This window comes from Pipra filicauda, unplaced genomic scaffold (assembly GCF_003945595.2).
Source record: "Pipra filicauda isolate LSUMZ 115617 unplaced genomic scaffold, ASM394559v2 scaffold181_size1560634_pilon, whole genome shotgun sequence".
In the NCBI taxonomy this organism is placed as follows: domain Eukaryota; kingdom Metazoa; phylum Chordata; class Aves; order Passeriformes; family Pipridae; genus Pipra; species Pipra filicauda.
The window spans coordinates 64,231-85,866 of record NW_024104289.1 but is presented as its reverse complement, the minus strand read 5'-3'; the positions used below and the strand labels follow the sequence as shown (position 1 = coordinate 85,866).

General features: G+C 42.0%; 2 protein-coding genes across 3 annotated transcripts in view; one reads left to right on the top strand and one right to left on the bottom strand.

The window, feature by feature from the left end:
* Positions 1–5,114: 5,114 nt before the first annotated feature.
* The window catches only part of LOC113996662 (C-type lectin domain family 2 member L-like), a 29,563-nt gene continuing 13,041 nt past the window's right edge, over positions 5,115–21,636 (bottom strand). Inside the window, exon 7 of one of the 2 annotated variants that reach the window (XR_005563034.1) lies at positions 5,115–6,144. The gene's annotated coding sequence lies outside the window, so the exon portion shown is untranslated. Of the gene's footprint in view, positions 6,145–14,860; positions 15,934–21,636 lie in introns of those variants that run through there. The other variant, XR_005563033.1, reaches the window with a different exon arrangement.
* Positions 11,519–21,597, top strand: LOC113996663 (killer cell lectin-like receptor subfamily F member 1). The gene is made up of 7 exons (XM_027737864.2): positions 11,519–11,615; positions 16,079–16,156; positions 17,418–17,516; positions 18,080–18,220; positions 19,167–19,318; positions 20,011–20,123; positions 20,763–21,597. Exons 1-7 carry the CDS (start codon positions 11,534–11,536, stop codon positions 20,896–20,898), a joined length of 801 nt encoding a protein of 266 aa, XP_027593665.2. The 5' UTR covers positions 11,519–11,533; the 3' UTR covers positions 20,899–21,597.

The window sequence follows — 21,636 nt, the reverse complement described above, 5'->3', positions numbered from 1 at the left end:
GCGTGCTGGATGTTGGCGCTGCCTCTCAGCCTGACTCGGTGGATGCTAGACCCTGCTCCGCTCTCTCTGGCTGCCCGCTGTTCCAATCTCTCGGCTTCTTGTCTTCTTTCTTCTTGTTCCTGTGCACTATCCCTAATATTTTTTGAGCTGAGTATTTTAATTCCCGTTTCTCATGCGCTACTGAGACAACGGATTTACAGACGTCTCGGTTTCTTTCAGTGAAAAGCCCCCGCCTTCAGATAATTAAGACGATACTCGGGGCTTACCGATCTTTTGCCTGATCCAGGATATTTTAATCTATTCTAATATAGGTTTCATGTCCCCGTCCGATGCGCCACGTGTAGGAACCACGTGTCGTTATACCTTTATATAATAAAGAAGGATACACGCTCTTTGTGAGGTGGAGAACAAAGAGATTTACTTCAAATTCGGCGCTTCCTTTTGTCCCCTAAAACCACGTGACCTTCTAACCAATAGGGTTATCCATTTAGACGCATACTCCTTTGGGCTTCTCTGCCCCTGCACGTCCCCCGTGCCTTGGACACGCCTCCTACACAATACTATTTTTTCTGTAGTTACCAGGAGAAAGCTTTAGGCAAGATTTCCTGTGACAACCTTATTTCAAATATTTGAAGGTCTTCCTAAGTCTGAGCAAATCCATCTACAGTGTATGTCATAAATGGCGTTAATAACAACCATGTGGTGCTGGGTTGAAATTGATAATTGTCTGCCTTTTACTAAAAACTAATGCAGTATTTTATGCACAATGTTAAAAAAACCTTCATTTTACAGATTTTATGATGCATTAAAAAAACTAAGTCGTCGTGAAATCCCACAAGAAGCAGTGGTACTTCAGACCTATTTCCTAAGAATATATGTTAATGAAATTTTGGATAGATAAACTGAAAGCTGTGTATTCTTGCAGAAAACATCATAACAGTTTGTTCTTATTCTTTTTCTTACATTTATTCCATGATGCCTTCATTTGGATAAAGGCAAACTATGGAATTATGCTCTGGCCCTTGCTCAGGTCACCTGAACTATCATGTGCGAGCTTGGATAACTTATTTTTTATTGTATAATTTTGAACTAGTGGTACTTGGATATTAAGGAATGAAAAGATATAAAAATTGTAATTCTACGGTGAATAAAGTCCTCTATTTTTTCCAGGGATTGTCTTTCTGTTGCAATCAATTAAAGCCTGGCTGGCTCCATTAGCTTAGAAGAAAGCACTCATAAGGATGATATTCCATTAATGACGGAAAACACCAGAAGTGAATCTTCTGGGAAAGAACGCTCTGTAGGGACACTAGTCCTGGATCAGGTCCCAGCTTCACACCCAAGAGCTCCTATAGACAACTGTACTAAGTTGTCTCTGCTTTCCACTGGTGCAAATGAAATCAGGACTCTGCATTTCAAAAGCTGTGCAGGTCGTTTATGACTCATGTAAATAATTTATTTTGATACAAACAAAATACTAAGAGGAATGCAATGAGTCTCAAAAACTTACAGTGTGGAAAGCTCCCTTAGTGAGTTCCTGGGGAGAGGCAATTTGAGAGGGAGGAGGTGTAAGGCAGTTTGGGGCTCTTGGCTGTTTTACCTTGGATGTTTCCTCTGAGATTCTGAGACAAAAAGACGATCAAGAACTGTCTTGAATAAACTGCACTTAAATACAACTACAGATTTTGGATTGTGTTTTTCTAGGCTGAACTAAGCTATTTTCTGTTGCCAAAGTCCTTCTCCATGTTGGCAGTTTTCAGGGATCACTTTCATTGTTACGAGAAAGGTTTCCCTTGAGATCAGCAGCTTTCAGGCAGCGCAAGCAGCTGTTTTGCCAGTCAGTGATATTTGCACAGTTACCCTCCTTCAGCTTGTTCTGAAATTGCTGTTCAGGATCAGGTGTTACTGGAGGACATGTAACACTTGTACACAGAAAGCTACAAAGGGGGGGATTATCCATGAGTGACTGATACAGCAACAATGACACACTCACACAGGCCTGTGTTAAATAAACAAGCATTGTAATCACTGATTCAGACATTTCTGAACAGAGATGGGACGGTCTAAGTGTTTAGTCGTGAGTGATACCTTGAAGTTCATCAGAATTGTCATTTTTCTCAGGTTCGTTTGTTAATTGCATAAAAACTCTTTAAACAGGTCCCTTCCTTCTTGCAGATATCCCATTTCAGCTATTTTCCAGCCATGCATGGTAAACCTAAAAAATAGAGGACACTTCTGAGAGTTATCAATCTCAAAGCCCACAATCATTCAAATTAAGCCTTCCCATCCCATTTGTAGGGATTCCTCCTGTAACAAAGAGAGCACCAACTGCAAATAAATTGCATGTTAAAGAACTTGCACGGACTGTGACATGGTAAGGGCTGCAAATGGGAAGTCTGAGAAAGGAGAAGAGGGGGGTGATTTATCAGCACCATAGACATTGTTAATCCCATCTCTCGAGGCTTCACCTCTGTCCCAATGAATCTGCCAGCCAGCCCTGGTACAGCTGGAAGGCCATGGAGGTGATGAGCAGAGCTCCTCTCAGGTCTGGCAAGGAGAGAACAGAAGGTGCCCATCTGTAGACTTTACCTCCACTTCCTGCAGCAACCATATTCATATTACTCAGAGGCTTAAAGGTTGCTGAAACCACAGTGGCATTTGCTGGTGGCTCAAATCAGGTCATCTAAAAGCTTCTCTGGGCATGATTTGCATTCTTTTTCTTAAAATTGTACACAGATAGGAGATGGCTACTAAATGAGGACCTATTTCCCAGGAAGAAAGCTTTACAAGGAGATGCTTAGGAAATGAGCCTGTGTACACCTCCACAGGCCATGGAGCTATTGGAGTGGGTCCAGAGGAGGTCATAAAGATGCTTCAAGGACTGGAGCACCTCTCCTACAAAGACAGGCTGAGACAATTGGGGCTGTTCAGTCTGGAGAAGAGAATGTTGTGTGGAGACCTCATAGCAGCCTTCCAAGTACCTGATGGGAGCCCACAAGAAAGATGGAGAGGGACTTTTCACAAGGGCATGTGGTGACAGGACAAGGGGGAATGACTTCAAACTGATAGATTTATGATATTAGGGAGAAATTCTTCCCTGTGAGGCTGGTGAGGCCCTGGCACAGGTTGCCCAGAGAAGCCCCATCCCTGCAAGTGTTGAAGGCCAGGTTGGATGGGGCTTAGAGCAACCTGGTCTAGTGGAAGGTGTCCCTGGCAGGGGCTTGGAATGCTGTAATCTTTTAGGTCCTTTCCAACCCAAATCATTCTATGATTCTGTAACATAACACTTTATTCCAGGCTGCTTTGAACAAGGTAAAATTAAGATGAAAGTTGCAGAAGAAATCCAAAGTGGAAAAAGTGCCTTGTGACCATAGTGCTGCAGACAAGGATGGTTTTGAGCTTGTGAATATCTGCTACCTGATAAGAGCTGCCACGGGAACTGGTAATTTTAAAGATTTGCAGAATTTGTTCCCTCTTATTTTTGTTCTGACTATATGAGAACATCTACATTCTATTAAAGCACCTTTAGTATCCTTTGATCTGTATCATAAAATCTCTAGGTAGCTTCCTGCTTCTTTGCATGGTGTCAATGCCATTTACAGGAGTTTTGATCTTCATTTACATGAAACATGTTTTGAAGCGGAATTTTGAGAAGTGTGGTTTTATTACATGCTGCGCTGTAAAGATATTCACAACACCGTTAAAACATTTACAAAAGTAGATGTTGTTACATTTCAGAGTTAAACAAGTTCGTTTTACCAACACATACCTCTGTGATAACAAACCCCTCAGATCTGCTAAAACCGTAGTTGCTATTCGGCATGTAAAGAGATTTCTCAGAGAGAAAGCCTAAACATTGCAAAAGATCTTCACCAGTTGTCTGACCAAAACTCTGAGTTCTCGTGGTTGAGGATTTTCAAATGACTTTTATAGTTTATGGGAGGCATCAGTGACCTAACAGAATATTACAGCATCTAGAAATTGGAGTCTGACTTCATAGCTTAATATAATTGCTGAATTTCAAAGAATAGGTGCAAACATTATAACCCAATGAACAATGAGATTTATAATGGGAAAAGATTGTAACTCTCAGCAGGGAATTTGGGAATTCCTATGTGAAGCTTTATTCTACATGATAAACCCAGTAACACAAATTCTAGGGAGCTCACTTGTGTTTGTGGTAGTGGGGATAAAGTGGAAAGACATCACACTTCTTGAGACTTCAGCTAATGGCCAAAGCTAATTGAATTTGAAGGTGAAAAGGGCAATTTTGGAAGTGTCTACGAAAAGTTCCCTCTCTAAAAAAAGTAGTTCCCAGCCGGCTTTATTAGCCATATTTCTGATAAACACATGATGTGTTTATCCAGCTGTGGCCTGGACATTTTGCCCAGAAGGATCCTGTGAGAGACAGTATCCAAAGCTTTCCTGAAATCCAAAAAGATAAAATTAAGTGGCTTCCCTTGATCAGCCAGGTGGGTCACCTTGTCCTAAAAGGAAATCAGGTTTGATCAGCAGGACTTTCCCCTCATGAAGCAGTGCTGGCTGTGACCAATGACTTCATTATTTTTCAAGTGTTTTTCAACACTTCCCAGAGTAATCCTCTCCATAACTTTACCAGGCACTGAAGTGAGACTGACAGGCTGTAGTTTCCAGGGTTGACCTTCTTGCCTTCCTTGACAATTGAGATGTTTGGCAGCTTCCAGTCAGCTGGGACCTCTCCAGACTGCCAAGACCACTCAAAAATCATTGGGAGCCCATCTGACCTTAGCCATTTGGGTCTACTAATTTACATGGATTGTTTCATAACCTCTTTCACTGACATTCATTGAGACACAGACTCTCATATTCCGCCCAGGAAGATTCCAGTATGGGAACCTCCCCAGGTTCCTCCACAGCAAACATTTAAAAAAACCCACTGTTTTTTCCCCCCTACTACCATGTGGCCTTGTTCATAAACTGATTATCTACCACCTTACAGACCTTCTGGCAGGTTCCCTACTCCTAAAGAAGGGGAGGTGTTTTTTTTAAATGTTTCTTGCAAGCTGCTACTCAGTCTCTTTTTTTTTTATTATTATGTTTTCACATTCAATGTAAGAGACATTATAGTCCTCTCCTTTTGCTTAATTTCAACACCTGCCTTTTTGTAGGCTGTCTTCTTGCTGGTCACAGCCTGTTGTGCCTGGTTGTTTAGCTCTGCCATCATCCTCTGGATCTATCATCTCAGTAAAAGGAATATGAATATCCTTCCAAAATAAAGAAAAAAACCCACAGGTTTTTGTCTTGAATTGACAACGCCATGTTGCCAAGAAAGGATGCTCGTTTACATTTCCCAGAATGGCCCTTTTTTTTCAGTTAAAACATATACTGGCCTTCACAAAAGAAAAGGAAGTGCTATAGCATTTTATATTTGCATGTAAGTGACTTTGAAGTTTTCTTTCTGGTGAAATAAAATAATCTGAAGCATGAAGTCTGTTTGAGTAACAAGAAGCAGGATGAAAGACAAAGCTAGTTCTCTGAATGTGCAAAAACAAGAGGAACTAGGTTTGTGATCTTTAAAAACACTATGCGCACCAACTGTAGGTACTCAGAAAATACACATGCTCAGAAAATTCCATGGAAACATTATGTTTAAATGTAAACATGCCTACATTTTCCTGGATTGCTCCACTATGTTGGCCTTTGGGACCAAATTTCTTCATCCTTCTGTTTATACAGTGATGTACATTTTCAAGGCTCATGATTGTCTCTTACCTTCTGCCCTCAATGTTGGTGTCAGTTTCTGCTGCCAACCTGCAAACAGCCTTGAGCTTAACTTAATTTACAAACTTGTGTAATAAACAGCTCTGTGTTCTTTTTTTCCAGTCTCTGCCACAGCTGGAACATGCTGCCTGTAAATAACTTAATCCTTGAATTTCCTCTGGTACTTCTCCAAAGCTGCTCTCTGCTTGTGTGGCACTAAAACCTCAGCAATAACTCAGGAGGTTTTGATTTAGCCGCCTTATGTGCTCCATGCTCCTCCATTTTCCTTCTGGATCCATCTCTTTGGCATATCTTTTTTGTAGAATGCACTAATAAACTTCAACGTTGTAAAATCACCATCTTGTCATATATTTGTAGGGTACTCACTGTTCCAGGACAGTGCTGCTGCAGGAATAAAAACAATGCAATCCTTGCTATAGAATGATGTCAACACCCTAGATCCTTGAAAATACTGTAACAAGAAGGACTGCTCAAAGATCAATGTTTCACTGCTGTGTAGGATTTAGTGTGCATGTTAGTTGGCTGTATCATTATTGGGCGTGTGCTACATGTATGCATTAATTGTTTGGTTAATTTGGAGGTGGATGAGAGGTGTGTTACTCTTGTTACCCTAAAAGACTCTTTTTCTTTTCCTTGGGTGGGCTTCCTGCAAACACTTTCACTTCTATTCCAAACTTGCAAAAAAAATTTTGAGAATGTAAAGGGGATTTAGTGCAAGTGAAAGAAAAGACTGTAATACTGAGATGGAGAATGAAGAGGGTTACACAGAACTTAGTTTCAAAGCAAGCAAGAGAAACTCCAGTGCAGGTGAGCACTTAAGCATTTATGGTTTGCTTTAGGGCTTGTTCTGTAATAACAAATATTTGAATTATCATAAAAAACCACAAATCTGCCAAAATTTTTGTTGGCGCTACTAAAGTTGCCAGTGAGAAATAAGATGGGAATTGGGTAAAATGCACTACTAATAGTAACACCAGGCTTGGAATACTAGTGCTGAGAGTCCCAGTATAAAAAGGAGACTGGGAGACAGAGGCATATAAACGCGAGGCAGTAGCTGACAGTAAGTTTGACAGTGGTCTCAGCTCATTAGCCATCTTAATTTACACAGAGGTTTTTGTTTGGTGTTTGGTTTGGTTTTTTTTCTGTTAGTTTTGTGTGTGTGTGTGAAAATTGAGTGTCTGTGGGTTTTTTGTTTGGTTTTGGTATTTATTAGGTTGGTTTGTTTTGCTTTGGTTTGTTTGCAGAAATCACACCTAGGTGACCTACAGCACCTCTGCTGCGTCTCAGCTTGCAGAGACACCCTCTGTTGTCCAAAGCAATAGATGCTGTTGTGTAGATGTATGGAGAAGAGAAACTTTTGAGGAGACCTTATAGCAGCCCTCCAGTACCTAAAGGGGCTACAAGGAAGATGAGGAGAGACTATTAACAAGATTGTGTAGTGACAGGACAAGGGGCAATGGCTTCAAACTGACAGAGAGCAGGTTTAGATTGGATATTTGGAAGAAATTCTCCCCTGTGAGGGTGGTGAGGCCCTGGCACAGGTTACCTAGAGAAGTTGTGAACTCCCTGGAAGTGTTCAAGGCCAGGCTGGATGGGGCTCTGAGCAACCTGGGATAGTGGGAGGTGTCCCTGCCCATGGCAGGGGTTTGGAACTAGGTGTCCTTTAAGGTCCCTTCCAACCCAGACCATTCTATTGTCTGCAGAAGGATACACCATTTTCCCCCCGCCATTCTCCAGGTCACAGACACAGGCTTGTAGAAGACCAAAATATAACTTATAATATTGCCAAGAACATGCTACCTATGGAGTTGGTCCCAGCACTACTTCAATCCTTTGAAGGAAAATTAACTCAGCATATGAGAGTGCAGAAGAGGAGAGAAGGCAATGCGGCAGTGTGGCACTGGAAGGGGTGTTCACCAGCTCTTTCCTGACATAGCATCACCAAACTGCTCAGGAGACTGCACATATCATCCTGTCCACATATTCACCCCACCACTGGTTAGCAGTGAAAAATGCATCTAGGGGAACACATGGCACTCAGAGTGAATAATTTGCATAGCAGCATCTTTGAGAATCACTCTGAAGTTCCAAAAAGAGTTGACATGCTCAAAAAAAATCCCAAACCCTGCACTGGGAAGAAACCCATCTTCACAGGCTTCCAACCCTGTCTGCTTCCCACCTAATCCATGAACGTGAAGCTGCAACTGAATAGCTGCTGCTGTTCAGTTTGCACTCTGCAGGCACTGCTGCTTCACTAAGCTCTCTCTTTTTTCCTTTATCTTGGTGAATTCGTGGATTTTCTCTATTTAAATGCCTTTTTTATTTTTCTGCAGTGTGGGATAACAATGCACAGACTTTCATTTATGGCAATAGTGTCTATGGTTTCAGCCCTAACTCTGATCATGCTTTCTGGGTGCTGCTCTTGCATCTCATTGTATGTACAGGCTCTGCTGTGACACAGTAGAGGGTTAGAATTGAAACCCAAACTGCAGATTTACTCATGGGACTCACTCAGTTTAGCCTGGAAGTCTCTGTGTTGCAGCTTAGCTTTTGGGAAGTACAAAGGTCCATTTTGTTGTCAGATCAGCAGTTCAGGTTCTTCAGAATGTGCACCACAAGGCAGCTGGAGTCCTGGGCTGAGCTGCCTGTTCTGTGGCAGCAGGTGCTGAGTTCTGCTGTACTGAATTTTGCGCTGCAGCCCACGTTGCTGTTCTCTGTCTGCTTGTGCCTTTGCACGCAGTGAAGGACATGCTGTCACACCCACAGAAGAGGTGTCATCTGCAGCTGTTATCACAGTTACCCTGTGCATAAACTGGAACTGGCAACCACTGACACCAGAACATCACCAAGTGACATTACTCAGGCATGACAGTTACAAGTGGAGAGTCAGTGTTCACGCAGGAGCATGTGTCAAGGTGGAGAATGACATGAGCTGGCACCTCTTTTGCCTCAACAGAGCCCCTGAAGCTCCAGGCTGATGAGCTCTCAGTGAGCAGTGGCAGAGGAATCCTACACAATGATCCCACTATTGTTCCTTGCAGATATCTCCGGTCTGAAAACTCAAGGCTAAAAAATCATTCCCTGCTTCCCAGACATGTGGCTGGCTGATACACAGCAAGCCCTGATGTTTTAGAGGCCTCACCAACATTAGTGTGCTATAAGCTCTGCATATTCATCAGGTGGTTGGGAGGAGAGAACAGAGTGAAGCGAGACTCTACCTGGAGAACCTAAAAGACACAAGGGTGGATCATGCAATAAATTAAGCTCAACCCAGATTACAGTTTGTGAATAAGTGGCTGAGGGAGCCGGGGGTGTTTACCCTGGAAGAAAAGGAGACTCAGCAGAAACCACCTCACTGTCTCCAACTCCCCAGGGAACAAGTGACAGGACAAGAGGAAATGGCCTCAAGGTGCTTCATGGGAGGTTAAGCATTGGAACAGGCTTCCCAGAAAGACAGTGGAGGCACCATCCCTGGAGGTGTTCAAGGAATGACTGGATGTGGCACTCAGTCCTCTGGGTGACAAGGTGGTGATGAGTAAAAGCTGGACTTGATGATCTTGGAGTTCTTTTCCAACCTAAATGACTCCATGATTTTTATATCTGGGCCACTTTTTTCCCCCAGGAGTAACAAACCAAAATGACTATGATACCTGAGTGTGAAAAGATCCCAATGGGGGTATGACTGGGCTGAGCCAGTCCCTGCTTCTGAAGCATTTATTCTGCAAAATCTACCAGCAGACAGCAGTGCATGGTCACAGGGGAAAAGTCTGCTCAGGTTCTGGATATATGATAAAAGTGCATCTGTGACACTGTCTGAACAAAGCAGAAGAATTCTTCCTTCATGACAATGGTGCAACAGGTGCCCATGGGATCTCTACCCATGGAGATTTCTAAAACCTGCCTGGATAAAGCCCTGAGTGACTGGATTTAACTGTGGGATCAGTCCTGCTTTGAGCAGGGGTTGGACTAGACATTTCCATCACCTTTATGAGCACTGGGCCATTTTGCTAACAAAGACCTCTTGGATCTAAATGGCCTTTTCCTACAATAACCTGGTTTTTTTTCTTCTGGAAGTGCTACTGGCTTGGTGACTCACATCTGAGTATTCATAAATAAAGCTAAAATTCAAAATGAAAACAATAGAAAATAATTAAAGTACTAACAGAGCTAAAACTATTAACACTAAAGAAGATAGTTAGCAAATGAAAATACTGTGGCAGTGAGAGAAAAAAAAAGATAGCTTTCCAATAGGAAAGAAAGAATTTAAGAAAAATGTCTTGCAAAGGCTCATCTATTCCTTCTAAATATTAAAATTCACCCTCCTTTTCATTATCTGCCCTAGCAGTAAGCACAGCATGTAGTCTTCAAATCCCAAATGAGAACTGCTTATGGTTATTTGGAAGTTTGCTCTGGAAACTAACTCTGTGCATTTCTAATTTTCTTCAGGCAAGTGAGAATCTGCTCAGTCAGAGAGGATGCAGCTGCCTGGTCTGCATTGCACGCTTCATGAGTTTGCTCTTCTGTCTGAAAATGTGTTTTTCAGAGGAGACGGGAAGACATGTTCCCTTAAAATAGAAATGCTGTTTTTTTCCACTCATTCATGAAGACCTGTGTGTACCCTGACTATACATTGTTACATCTTAATGGTTTTGACTAATTTAGGAGGGGCTTATGTGAGAAAAGACTGCTTAAGTGTATGTGAAGTGATGGAAAGAGAGCCCAAGTGTTCAAGCAAGCCTTCTAGCTCTCCTTTATGGACCCAAGTTTAAAAAAGTCCAAATAAGGAAAGTGGGTTTTGGTTAGGAGTTATTTTTTGCCTTTTTTTTTTGTTTGTTTGTTTGGTTTTTTTGGATTTTTTTTCCATTTCAGGCCTAAATATCCTGCTGTAAAGGATGATGAGAAGTTCAGGGAAAGCAACGGAAACTGTTTGAATCAGAGGACACGTTTTGTTTCACATTAGGATTAGTGATATGCCTGCTAGGTAGGTGTCCTTGTCGGTATCTAGTTCACAGTATCGGTTTATCAGTGGTGATAAATAATGATTTAGATACCTTGCATATAAACTGTACTTGAGCAGCACTTCTGAGTAATCTGTTCCATGACTATCAAAGGTTCTTTTTTTTTCCTCTTTGTTACTGCACTTAACACTGTAACCAGTTATTTTATTTTGAGTTAATTTTAACACCTCATCAATACCATCTAAATCCCGTCGTTAAACCATTAAAGTGCTCTGTGTGTGGAGCAGGTTAGAATTTGAGTTACATTTTTATAGCTATGTGGTTGCAGTTACATCAACCCCAAAACATCTTATACTGATATATATCTTATTTATCTTTCTTTTAGGTGAATAGGCTGTATAAGATCATGGACATGAGGATAATACAGCACAACATTGATTGTATTGCGTTAGCGCTTCTCATGAGAACCAGCACTTGTGAAAGCCCATTTTTGATTATATTCCTTAGAAACTTCACACTGCTTTGACCAACAAGATTTTTTTTTTAATATATATTATTACAAAGAATGTTTTTTAGTCTTCATTTTCTCCTGTATTCTGAAGGGCAAGAGATCACACAAGAAGAGACAGAATGTCTGCAAATAGGCTTTGAAGCTGTATTGAAAGGAGTAACTTCCTTCCTTTTTGATGTTTCTCAGCCATTCTCAGAGCCATAGCACGGTCTATGTGACTTCTGGAGGCAGGTAAAGCTGATACAGGATGCAACCCACTGTATTAAACCTGCTCTTTCCATAGCTCAGAGGGACTTGCTCATCAATGGCAGGGGATGTCACATATGCGGATGTGGCAATGCTGCCTAGGGAAAAACCACACGTTCCTTCTCAGACACCAGTTCCAGGTAAAACACCTCTCCTGGGTGGACACTGTTTGCTCTCATGTTCTCTCTCTGTCTCTCTCTCTTTCATATTTAATACTGTCACTGGATAAAACTAGAAGAAGGTTATAACATGCTGCATGCAGAAGGCATGGGAAGTGGGAAAAGTTGAAAATAGTGGAAGAAATCCTCATGAGGTATAAGTCAGTAAAGCTACTAAGTCAGAACCACTAAGAAGCAATGGCTCAGATTTGGTCCGTCGTTTTAAGAAGCAGAATGAGGAAGAAAAAGTGTTCATTTTTGAATAATGGGCATAATATTTCTTTTTAAATGAACATGATCAAGACAACGCTCCACCAAATTACTACCTAGTCCAAAAATCAGATCAATGTATTTTAAGGCGTATTTGTGGAAAAGGTGTATTAAATTAATTAGTAAATCAGAAAACTAGTAGCAGTTGAAAGTGCAGTCACTGCCACTGAAGGAAGTACTGAATAAATCCTAAAACCTTCCTGTTCTTTCTCTTTAATTTTCCAGTAGTGATTCTACCAGAACTAAATTATCAATCTGTGATCCCTTCATATATTTGTAACACATTAAGTCAATATGCAGGGTAAGGAGATGATTTAAACATTTTATTTTTTTTTTAAGAAGTAACATTTCTACTACTTGGAAAAAAAATGAAATTCATTCATGAAAGCATTTAGACAAAATTCTGGATCACAGCAAATATGAATGACAACTTCTCACTATGAGAAAATAGAAAATGTTTGTGGTGTCAGACTAAGAGCATATTTTCATGCTTTCAAGGCTCATTAGTACTTAATGTATTTAATCACTTAAGGAAACAACATTATGTAATAAGCATTTTTATAAGATGTTCTAGTTACAACGTAGATGAATGGTGATGATGGTGCTCTGAAAACACGCACTTAAATGACAGAAAATGTTATTTTTTTATATATTTTTACAAGACCTATCTCCAAAAAATAAAAATGAGTTCACTGTATTATATATAAAACAGGAACTACTACCTTAGACTGTATGTTCATGCATCCATGGATATCGTTTGTACTGCTGTAACCTGTGCAATACAAAGCACAGAGGGTTTGCCTAGAATTTTGCCCAGTATCTAAAATGATATAATTTGTTTGTAAAGGGAGACAGACATCAAATCTTGATTCGAAGACATCCAAAACCATCCCTTAATCATGCTGTCTAAAGGAAGGGATTGAATTTGAGCAGGGCAGGCTTTGATTTCCATTGAAATTTTTCATTAACATCTAGATGATTCTTGTCAAACAGGTTTTAACTCTCGGTATTTTCTCACATGAAGTTACTGACCAGAATAATGAATTAATTTCTCAATGTCCTTTTGGTTTTAAATATTTAACTTCTAAAAAATGCTAATTATTGTTGTGGATGCTTTTCTGTTCATACTCCAGTGTTTCCATCTCCTTTAAAAACATGGGCACCAGAGATCCACCCAGTACTACTACAAGTCTTGGTTATGCTGTCTTAAAGTTATATAGAGACAAAAATCCCTGAAATAATCTTTTCTTCACTGTTTATAACTGCCAGTATCACCTTCCCTCACTCTTACATCTGATTATACTCAAATACATTTTGTTTGACCAGGTTTGAACTTACAGGGCTGCCTTTATTTATTGCTTTGTTAAATTTTTTGTTACTTACAGATTTCATTAGCAATTATATTTCTGCTCACTTTGACACAAACAGAAAAAGCATCAAATCGTATTAAGCAGTATTGGAGCTCATACCAATATAGAACACACTAGAAATACTTCCTTGATGACAATTATTTCTCTGTCCTCGTGATTAATGTGTACTAACATGGGGTTTGTTGCTATTAAAATAGTTTGGAGCAGGAATTTGAAGCTGGTTCTCCAAGTGAGGATCTCGGTTCCAAGGTGATGGGGCTCCTTGTGGCAAATATCACAGTTTCTGCCTTGGCAATATCCCAGCTCTGGGACATGTTGAAATGTTCCCTGAGGATGGCTAATAGCCACATCCATCCCTTTCCCAGATTTTATCCCAGTCTTTCTCTCGGGCAGACTGACTACCTTGCAGAAAAAGAAGCAGCTTAAGGGAAAGCACTTCCTGGTTCAAACTCTCACCATGAAGAAGGTTTAATTTAATCACCATAGAAAATTTGGCAGATGAACCTTCTGAGTGGCAGATTCCCAGAATTTAGGCAGGACTTCAGATATCTAGGAAAGTGGAAAATGCCCACCTCCTCCTGGCTGCATTTTGTGCAACTTTTACAGTCAATTTACTGGAGTAGATACTAAAAAACACAGGTGGGGGGCACAGCTTTGTTCTGCTAGGGTGGAGCTGCTGCCAAGCTCTGGTGCAGAGGAAAGGTAAACGTGCAGGGAGCTGAACTTCTGCCAGTGTTCTCCAGCAGCTGAGTAGGTGTTTTAAATATGTAAAATCTGGATTTGAGAGTGAAAGTCCTTTTACAGGTCTTTAGCTTTTCCCGATCTATGAGAAAGGGATTTCATTTTGTGAAATTATGCAGTTTCTTGGAGTTCTCCCAAATTCTGTTCTTATCTCAAAGTCTATTCAATGTATTTTTTGAGGACAAACGAAAAGATATAAAAAAACACTGGTGGCACAGTTGCTGAGAATGTGTAAGTTTGCAGTTTAATGATAAGGAAAGCTCACTCATGGGAAACTATTGGGATAAACTTGATAGACTGGAACTTTCTTTGGCAGAAAGCCAAGCCAAGAAGAGTTCAACTCTGTCATCAAACTAGTCTAGAAGTAGTTGTAGCCTGCTATTAGTTGTCCCCTTTAGCTTCTTGTTCCCCTCCTTAACCTCCTCTTGACCAGGCTGACCTTCTGCTGGACTCTCTCTCTCCCAGTTCCCCCTGAATGGGGTGGCCCATAATGTTCCATAATGGACAACCTGCCAGGAGCAATCCCTTCCTGCACTTCCACTAAGTAGAAACTTCCAATAATTGGAGATGTTTTTCTGCACCTGACAATTGGCACAGAGAAATGAAGTGAAATTTCAGTTTTAGTAAGTGACAGAGATCTCCTCCCACTACCAGGGCTCCTTGTTGCTGAATTAGGTGAAGGGTGTGGAAGCATCTGGCAAAATTAAGGTTATGTGATATCTTAAATCTGCTTGTTGATGTCTAAGGACATCACATGCAAATGTGCCAAAACACACTGTTATAGAAGTAATAATTTTTTTAAATATTCAGCTTGCATGGACAATTTTTCTTTTACAGACTTAGAGATATTCTTCAAAGGAATAGATCTTTATTTGAGAGATGAAATATTAAGAATAGTAGCAGATTGCTACTAGTTTAGAAGTGTCTCCATTTACAGTGCATTTAAAAGTTTAAAAGCCCTGACTGTTTTCTGAAAATTATTTACATTCTAAGAAGAAAAACTTTCATGAGCATTTGTTTTTGAGAACAGTAAATATAGTTTACAAATTTTCTGTTAGTTTGTTGAACTAATAAACTTAAATAAAGGAAACAGCCAAGTGTATTAGGTCAGGTTCCCTAAAGCATAGAATATCTCACCTGTATGAATAAACCTTATTTGCCAATCAGGTCCTCAGTGGTTTTCTTGTTGTAAAACCTCTTTACACTTCAGCAATTCTCATATCAGATGATACCTCATTTTAACCTAAGGAGACTTTCTTCCTCTGCTAAGTTTTTCCCTTATTTGTGAGATTTTACAACATGAGGCACTTTTTAAAAGCCTCAGTGATCACAAACAAAGGCAGTAGCACAGAAGCTTATTATTGATTCAGATTGATAAAATCTCTCCATTTATGGAAAGAAGAAAACTAACTGCAAAATACCCAGCTAAACAAAATTGAATATACACTCAGAAAGAATCCATGTGAATCTAACCCACACCATGCTACATTTATGCCTTCTTTGGTTTTGTTTTGCCAATGTGCATCTGGAAAAGCACGTCTCCAACCATCAGGTCCGTTCCTCTCCTTTTCCATGCACCATGTAATATCCTGGCATAAACATTCACAAGTGAGGAATGCCCCAAGAATTACCTTGCTGCAGGAGCATTTCTCTGAGTGGCAGTTTTCCCTTTGGCACCTCTTTGCTCCACAAAGCAGTCATGGCTCTGATGCCCCTCAAGCCCCTATGTCACCTTCTGAGATGGCTTAGCAACAGATGGGATGTTCGCTATGGATAGGATCCAGATCTTATCCATCCAGTCTGTTAGTCTGCCTCCTGATCCAGCCACACAGGACCTGAGTAGTTCAAAGATTACGGAGGAGGATTTTACTTCCTGACAGCAGCAAGAAACGATAAATCATCACCTTGCCTGTTGTTTCCTAGAAAAAAAAAAAAGCTGAACAAGCAGCTGTGGAAACACACTCCCCTTTTCATATAGACTCAGTCTTCTACATAATTCTTTGTTGTTTCTCCACTTAATGATCTGCACAACCACAAATGTCAGCATTTCTCTGCTCCTCACAGGAAACATGATCATGTACGCTGAGCTGCGCGTGAAGCCGAAACCCAAAGGCAACAGCAGACCAGAGACTTCCTCTTCCGGTAGTGTATTTTAGCTATTTTGTTTGGTTACTAATTATAGGTTTAGTCTTTCCTATTATAGATTTAGTCTTTCCTATTGCCCAACGGTAAAACCTGGTATCAAGAGTCTTCATGTTCACTCTCCTTAAAAAACTGAATTATCATTTCATCCAGTGGATATTTTCTTCTGGCTTCTCAGGCAACACACTTTCCTTGTAAAAACAACGTTGAAAGGCATTTCAAAACTAATTCTTAAAAATGCCTTTGTGCCCTACATTGAAAATTTAGCAAAGGAAAGTAAAATTCCATGTTTTTTTTAGGAATCCTCTTGTAAATGTCTCTGCAGGAAGAGTCACAGGGACACACTTGGCTTTGGAAGCAGGGTAATTCCCAGCTCTCTGTGTGCTGGTAGTGCACTGATGATTACCACCCTTCCTGTACTGAAGGATTTGCCTGCCAGGCAAGGTCAGGCCCTTGGAAAGAGGAACATTACAACTTATATCCGAGGCAGCCAGAAAATGGGCAGTTGCTCATCTCACACAAGCAAGGTCAGGAAAACAGAGGTTATGACAATGCAACTCTGTGTCTGGTGGAACTGACACCTCGACCCCAAATTTCCTCGGATTCTGCCTCTTCCTGAGGATTTCACTCTCATGAGATGATGAATGCCAAACAGCTGGAGAGATGCTTAGAGGTACTTCCCCGTGCCATGGTGTCAGAATGGGGTTTTTGCCTTTTCTATGCACTCAGGGAAGTTGGCTTTGAGCCACAGGACAGGCACATTAACACTTGAGATCAAAGAGGAGGAACATACCACAGACCATCCCTTACACCACAGACCATCCCTGACACCACAGACCACCCTGGCACCACAGACCACCCCTGGCACCACAGACCATCCCTGACACCACAGACCATCCTTGATGCCACAGACCACCCCTGACACTGTCCCTTAACTGCTCTGCAGGGTCTTGCAGGGTGTGGGTGTGTAGGTGGGAGGAGGCAATGCTTGAGAAAAGTAACTCAAAGGAGAAAGAGAGAATTCTTAATGGAATGATTGAAAACCACTTGCTCGGTCTGACAAAATATTTAGATTTCGCTTTCATGAATGCAAAATGGACACAAATTTTTAATAAGTAAAATATTCCTGTATCCCTCAAACACCAGGCTGATTTTAGGCAGATGATTTCTCTGCTGTTTCCACAGAAGAAACTTGCCTACGCAAGTGTTCATTTTAATAATGCCAAGACCCTAATCTGCCCTTCCTCCTGCCTCCCTTGAGGCTGTCGACACAGGTGCTCAGCCTGGTTCTATGTGGTGCTGGTCCTGGGAATCCTTGTGCTCATTCTGCTCGGAATCATAGCCATACAAGCCAAGCAATGTGAGTAGATCCTGCCAGCTGCTTCATCTCTTCCTCACAGGCATGGTTAAACCTCACAAGCTGGAAGAAAAATTCCCTCAGTATTGCATTAAGGGTGTTCAGTTGTACACAAATATGGGAAATGAGAGTCTGTTTACAAGGGCCTGCACTGACAGGACATGCAAAATGGCTTCAAACTGAAAGAGAGTAGCTTTAGATTGGATATTAGGGAGAAATTCTTCCCTGGGAGGGTGGGGAGGCCCTGGCACAGATTGCCCAGAGAAGCTGTGGCTGCCCCATCCCTGGAAGTGTCCAAGGCCAGGTTGGATGGGGCTTGGAGCAACCTGGGCTAGTGGAAGGTGTCCCTACCCATGGCAGGGGTTTGGAACTGGATGATCTTTCAGGTCTCATCCAACCCAGGCCATCACGTGAACATCTTTTTCTCACTGAGTCTGCTCACAACTGACTGTCTGTATGAGCCAATGTTCATACACAAACACATCCTCACACTCAGTACAGCACTGGATACATAGACCACATTTCCTTATCCTGGTTGTTAACCATAATCTCTCTCTCTCTTCAAGTTTTGAAGGGCAGAGCAGGAAAATCAGAAGGTTTGTCCCAATATAGTCTGAATAGCAGCGGCAATCACATTTCTTCAGAGAAGACCTTCCCTGCAGTGCTCCTGAAATGGCTCATGGAGGAACTGTGTGAAGATGGACAGGGTGAGCCTACAGGACATGCTGTGTGCACATTTCTGTTGTCTCTGTTCCCATTTCTCTGATATGCTACAGTTTATGGGAACCCAGGGAGCTTCATGTTCCTGCAGAGACAGAATCTAAACTAACATTTTAATGACAATAGTTTTGCTCCTCTTTTGGTATAAAGTTTCTGGTACTTTCTTTACAAGTCTTTCTGCCAAGAGCTGCTGTCAGAAATACCATATATTGTAGATCCTCCCCTTGGCCTGGAGAACACTTTCCAGACACCAATTGTTCACAAACAGAGGGAGGAATTCAGCTTTTCGATCCATTTGCAAGGATCAGGCAGGGGAAGACCTTCCTGATCTTTTTTTTCTTGGCAAATACCAATGTTTTTTTCTGAGGGCTGATCCTTTGCTCTTCTTTTGAAACATTAGAGGAAGCCAAGACAGAAGACATGGGGAATGTTCCTTCTAGATGTTCTGCATGAAATGGGAAGTTGACCTGGGAACAGCAACAATTCCACTTAACACAGTTCCTTCTCCAGCCTCATGGACAGCAGTTTGGACGTCATCTTATGTGCCTGGTCACATCATGTGTCAAATTCACCCCCCCCACATCCTGTCACATCCCACAGGGTCTCCTCACAAGGGCTGAATGTGGGAGGACAAAAAGTGTCTTTGCAGCCTTCCAGGTCCTCCCAGTGCTCTCTACTGGGCAGGTGCACTGGGAGGTGGAGAGAGTCCAGGTATGTGCCAGTGGAAGTGCAGATGTGCACGGTGCCACAGCAAGGGAGTGGGAAGTTGAGGGGACAAGTGGTCACTGTAGCCTTCAAACCTCTCTCCACACACAGGAAATACACATTTGGGAGTGTGGACTGGCCACTTTTTTGGCACATGAGCATAAAATGCCACAAGGCAACTGGAATGAGTCACAGTGGGAGCTAATGGTCCCCTCTCTCCACCCACAGGAACTACATGTGAGCTCTGTCCTCCCGGGTGGCAGCTGCACAGGGGCAGATGTTACTACTTCTCTGAGGAGGCTAGAAGCTGGGATGACAGCCAGAAAAAGTGTCTGGCCAGGAAATCCCAGCTTCTTGTCATTGAAGATGAAATTGAGATGGTGAGTCTTGCAGCAGCCCTGAAAACACAACAGGCATCTGCCTTAGCCAAACATTTCTCCAAGGGAAAAGGTATCAGATGTCAGGTACACATGCAAGAACCCCATCAAGGGCAAAGCATCTGTCTCCCCATCAACAGGAACCTGTTTTGGGATTGTCAGCAGAGTAGAGTTGAAGAGGAGAAGCACAAGAGATGCCAAGCATGGAAGCCAGAGTAGTTTTGACTGGGAGAAGGAAATGCTGAGGACTTTTCACACATTTCTATTGCTTGGCTCTGGGACGAGAGGTCTGATTCAGCCACTAAATAGAAATTCAACAGCCAAACCTCCTTCTCCTTTTCCTTTAGGAAAAGAATAGCAAGGTACTACCAAATGGTTCTGAGAAACTCATGATTCCCTGAGGAACAGGTCTTTTACCTTAAAGACCAAGATTTGCAATCTGGTCTCATTAGGGTGAAGGGCATCACTACATTTTTGTCTGCTGTTTGGCAGCTGTCAGGAAGCTCATCAGCCTGAATTAAAACTGTGGCTGATCACTAGTGTATGGGCTGTTGTAATGGGTTGCTTTCCAATGGCTGGATGCCTGCTCTTGCTCTCCATGTGAGGGACTAAAAGCTGTGCCTGAGACAGGGCAGTGACCCGGACACAGCAGGAAAGCTCTTCTGTGAGTTAACATGCTTCTACTCTTTCCACAGGAATTTATAGACAATAAAGAGAAAGATCCCAAATATATCTGGATTGTGTTGAAGACTCAAGACAAGAAGAAACAATGGAGTTCAGTTGGAGATCATGGAGTAAAAGTAAACAGGTGATGATTTGTGTGTGGGGGGTGTCTTTGGCAATAGCAAAGGTATGGTATCTCTGCTTGGAAATACAACTCTGGATCTGAGCTAATTTCCCAAAGCACAGATCTAATCCTGCAGCCTCAGGCACGTATTCAGAGTCTATTCCACAGCCAGCCCCAGGTTAGCCGGTTCCTGCCAGGCACTTTTGGAAACATATGTTTTCTGCTTCCAAGACCGACCCCAGCCACAGTTCATGTATATATTAATGCTGAGAGACATTATTACACACTTCTACTGAAATCACTGTCAACAAACTGCCTCACTTTACAGACCACGTGCTGCCTGCCTCCTGAACGTGATGCCTGTCCCATAGCATGGGTGCTGGGATCTGTGCAGCCGAAGGGTCCTTCAGCATTGTGGCTGCATGTGGAGCTTTCCTCCTTCTTACCCTCATGCTCCCAAGTATCCATCCCTCAGCAGTCAGCAGACCCTGCTGTGGCTGCCTATCCCACCTGTTCCTGGCTGCTGTGCTTCAAGCTGGTTACCAGAAGGGCATCACCTGACCCCCTCACTCAGGACTCCACCAGTATTTTTAACCAGAATTTTTAATTTAGTACTGAATCTAAAGCTGACAACTCATTGCATTCCTTTTGCTCCCTCAGCAGGAGAGCTCTAAAGAGAATTGAGACCGACAAGAACTGTGCTGTTTACAGAAGGAAAAATGTGATCCAAGCAGACAACTGTCAGACATTGAAAAAGTGGATCTGTAAGAAGAACGCAACTTTGCTGGAGCTCTGAGCCAAATTTCCAGACAACAGGCAGTTTTCTGTCAGAAGACCCATTTACTGACAAACCAACTTGCAGTGTAAATAATTTTAATGAGACTTGTGTGGAATATTGCTGTTTTGTGCTCCCTAAGAAGTCAGAAGTTGACAGGTGTCAGCGGTGACAGGTCACAGGACTGCAAGTTGGCACCTGTAGATTTGGGGGTGCTGAGCCTTCATATGGACAGACTTTGGAAGCAGCTGCCTCTAGGATAGGGCAGAGAGGAAGGATGAGGATGAGCACTGTGCAGGTGAGCTGTGTGATGTGCAGGAAAAGTGGCTTCTGCAGGGGCTGAAGAGTGTGCTGGAGCCCACTGCTGTCATACAGGTCCCTCAGGCAGCTGCTGAGCTCAGGACTTGTTATTTGTGTTTCAGCATTTTAGTGTTTTCTGAAGTTTGGGTGGCTTTTTTTCCTTAGAGCCTAATTGTGACTCACAGAAGCCAATCAAGGGCTGGAAAAAATACATTTATTGGACAGTATCTTATTAAGAGCTGCTACCCAGCTTCTGTGTGTAGATACCAGACCAAACATGAAGTGACTTGTAAAACTTGTGGTTAATAAGCTGATTGCTCCCATCTTCTGATGTTGAACCTTGGAACCTGAAAGCAAACTCTTACCTAGGGAAGTGGCTTAGATTTTAAGACTACTTTGTAAAGCAAAGAAATAAAGAGGATAACCTGCCTCTCCACCTATATTTTGTCCCTTTACATT

Bases quoted from the DNA above. Each gene is read 5' to 3' on its own strand.
- LOC113996663 (XM_027737864.2), top strand. From the start codon at position 11,534: ATGGCAGGGGATGTCACATATGCGGATGTGGCAATGCTGCCTAGGGAA. The intron at 16,157-17,417 runs GTAGTGTATTTT...GCCTCCCTTGAG, and splicing joins ACCAGAGACTTCCTCTTCCG to GCTGTCGACACAGGTGCTCA. The intron at 20,124-20,762 runs GTGATGATTTGT...TTGCTCCCTCAG, and splicing joins CATGGAGTAAAAGTAAACAG to CAGGAGAGCTCTAAAGAGAA.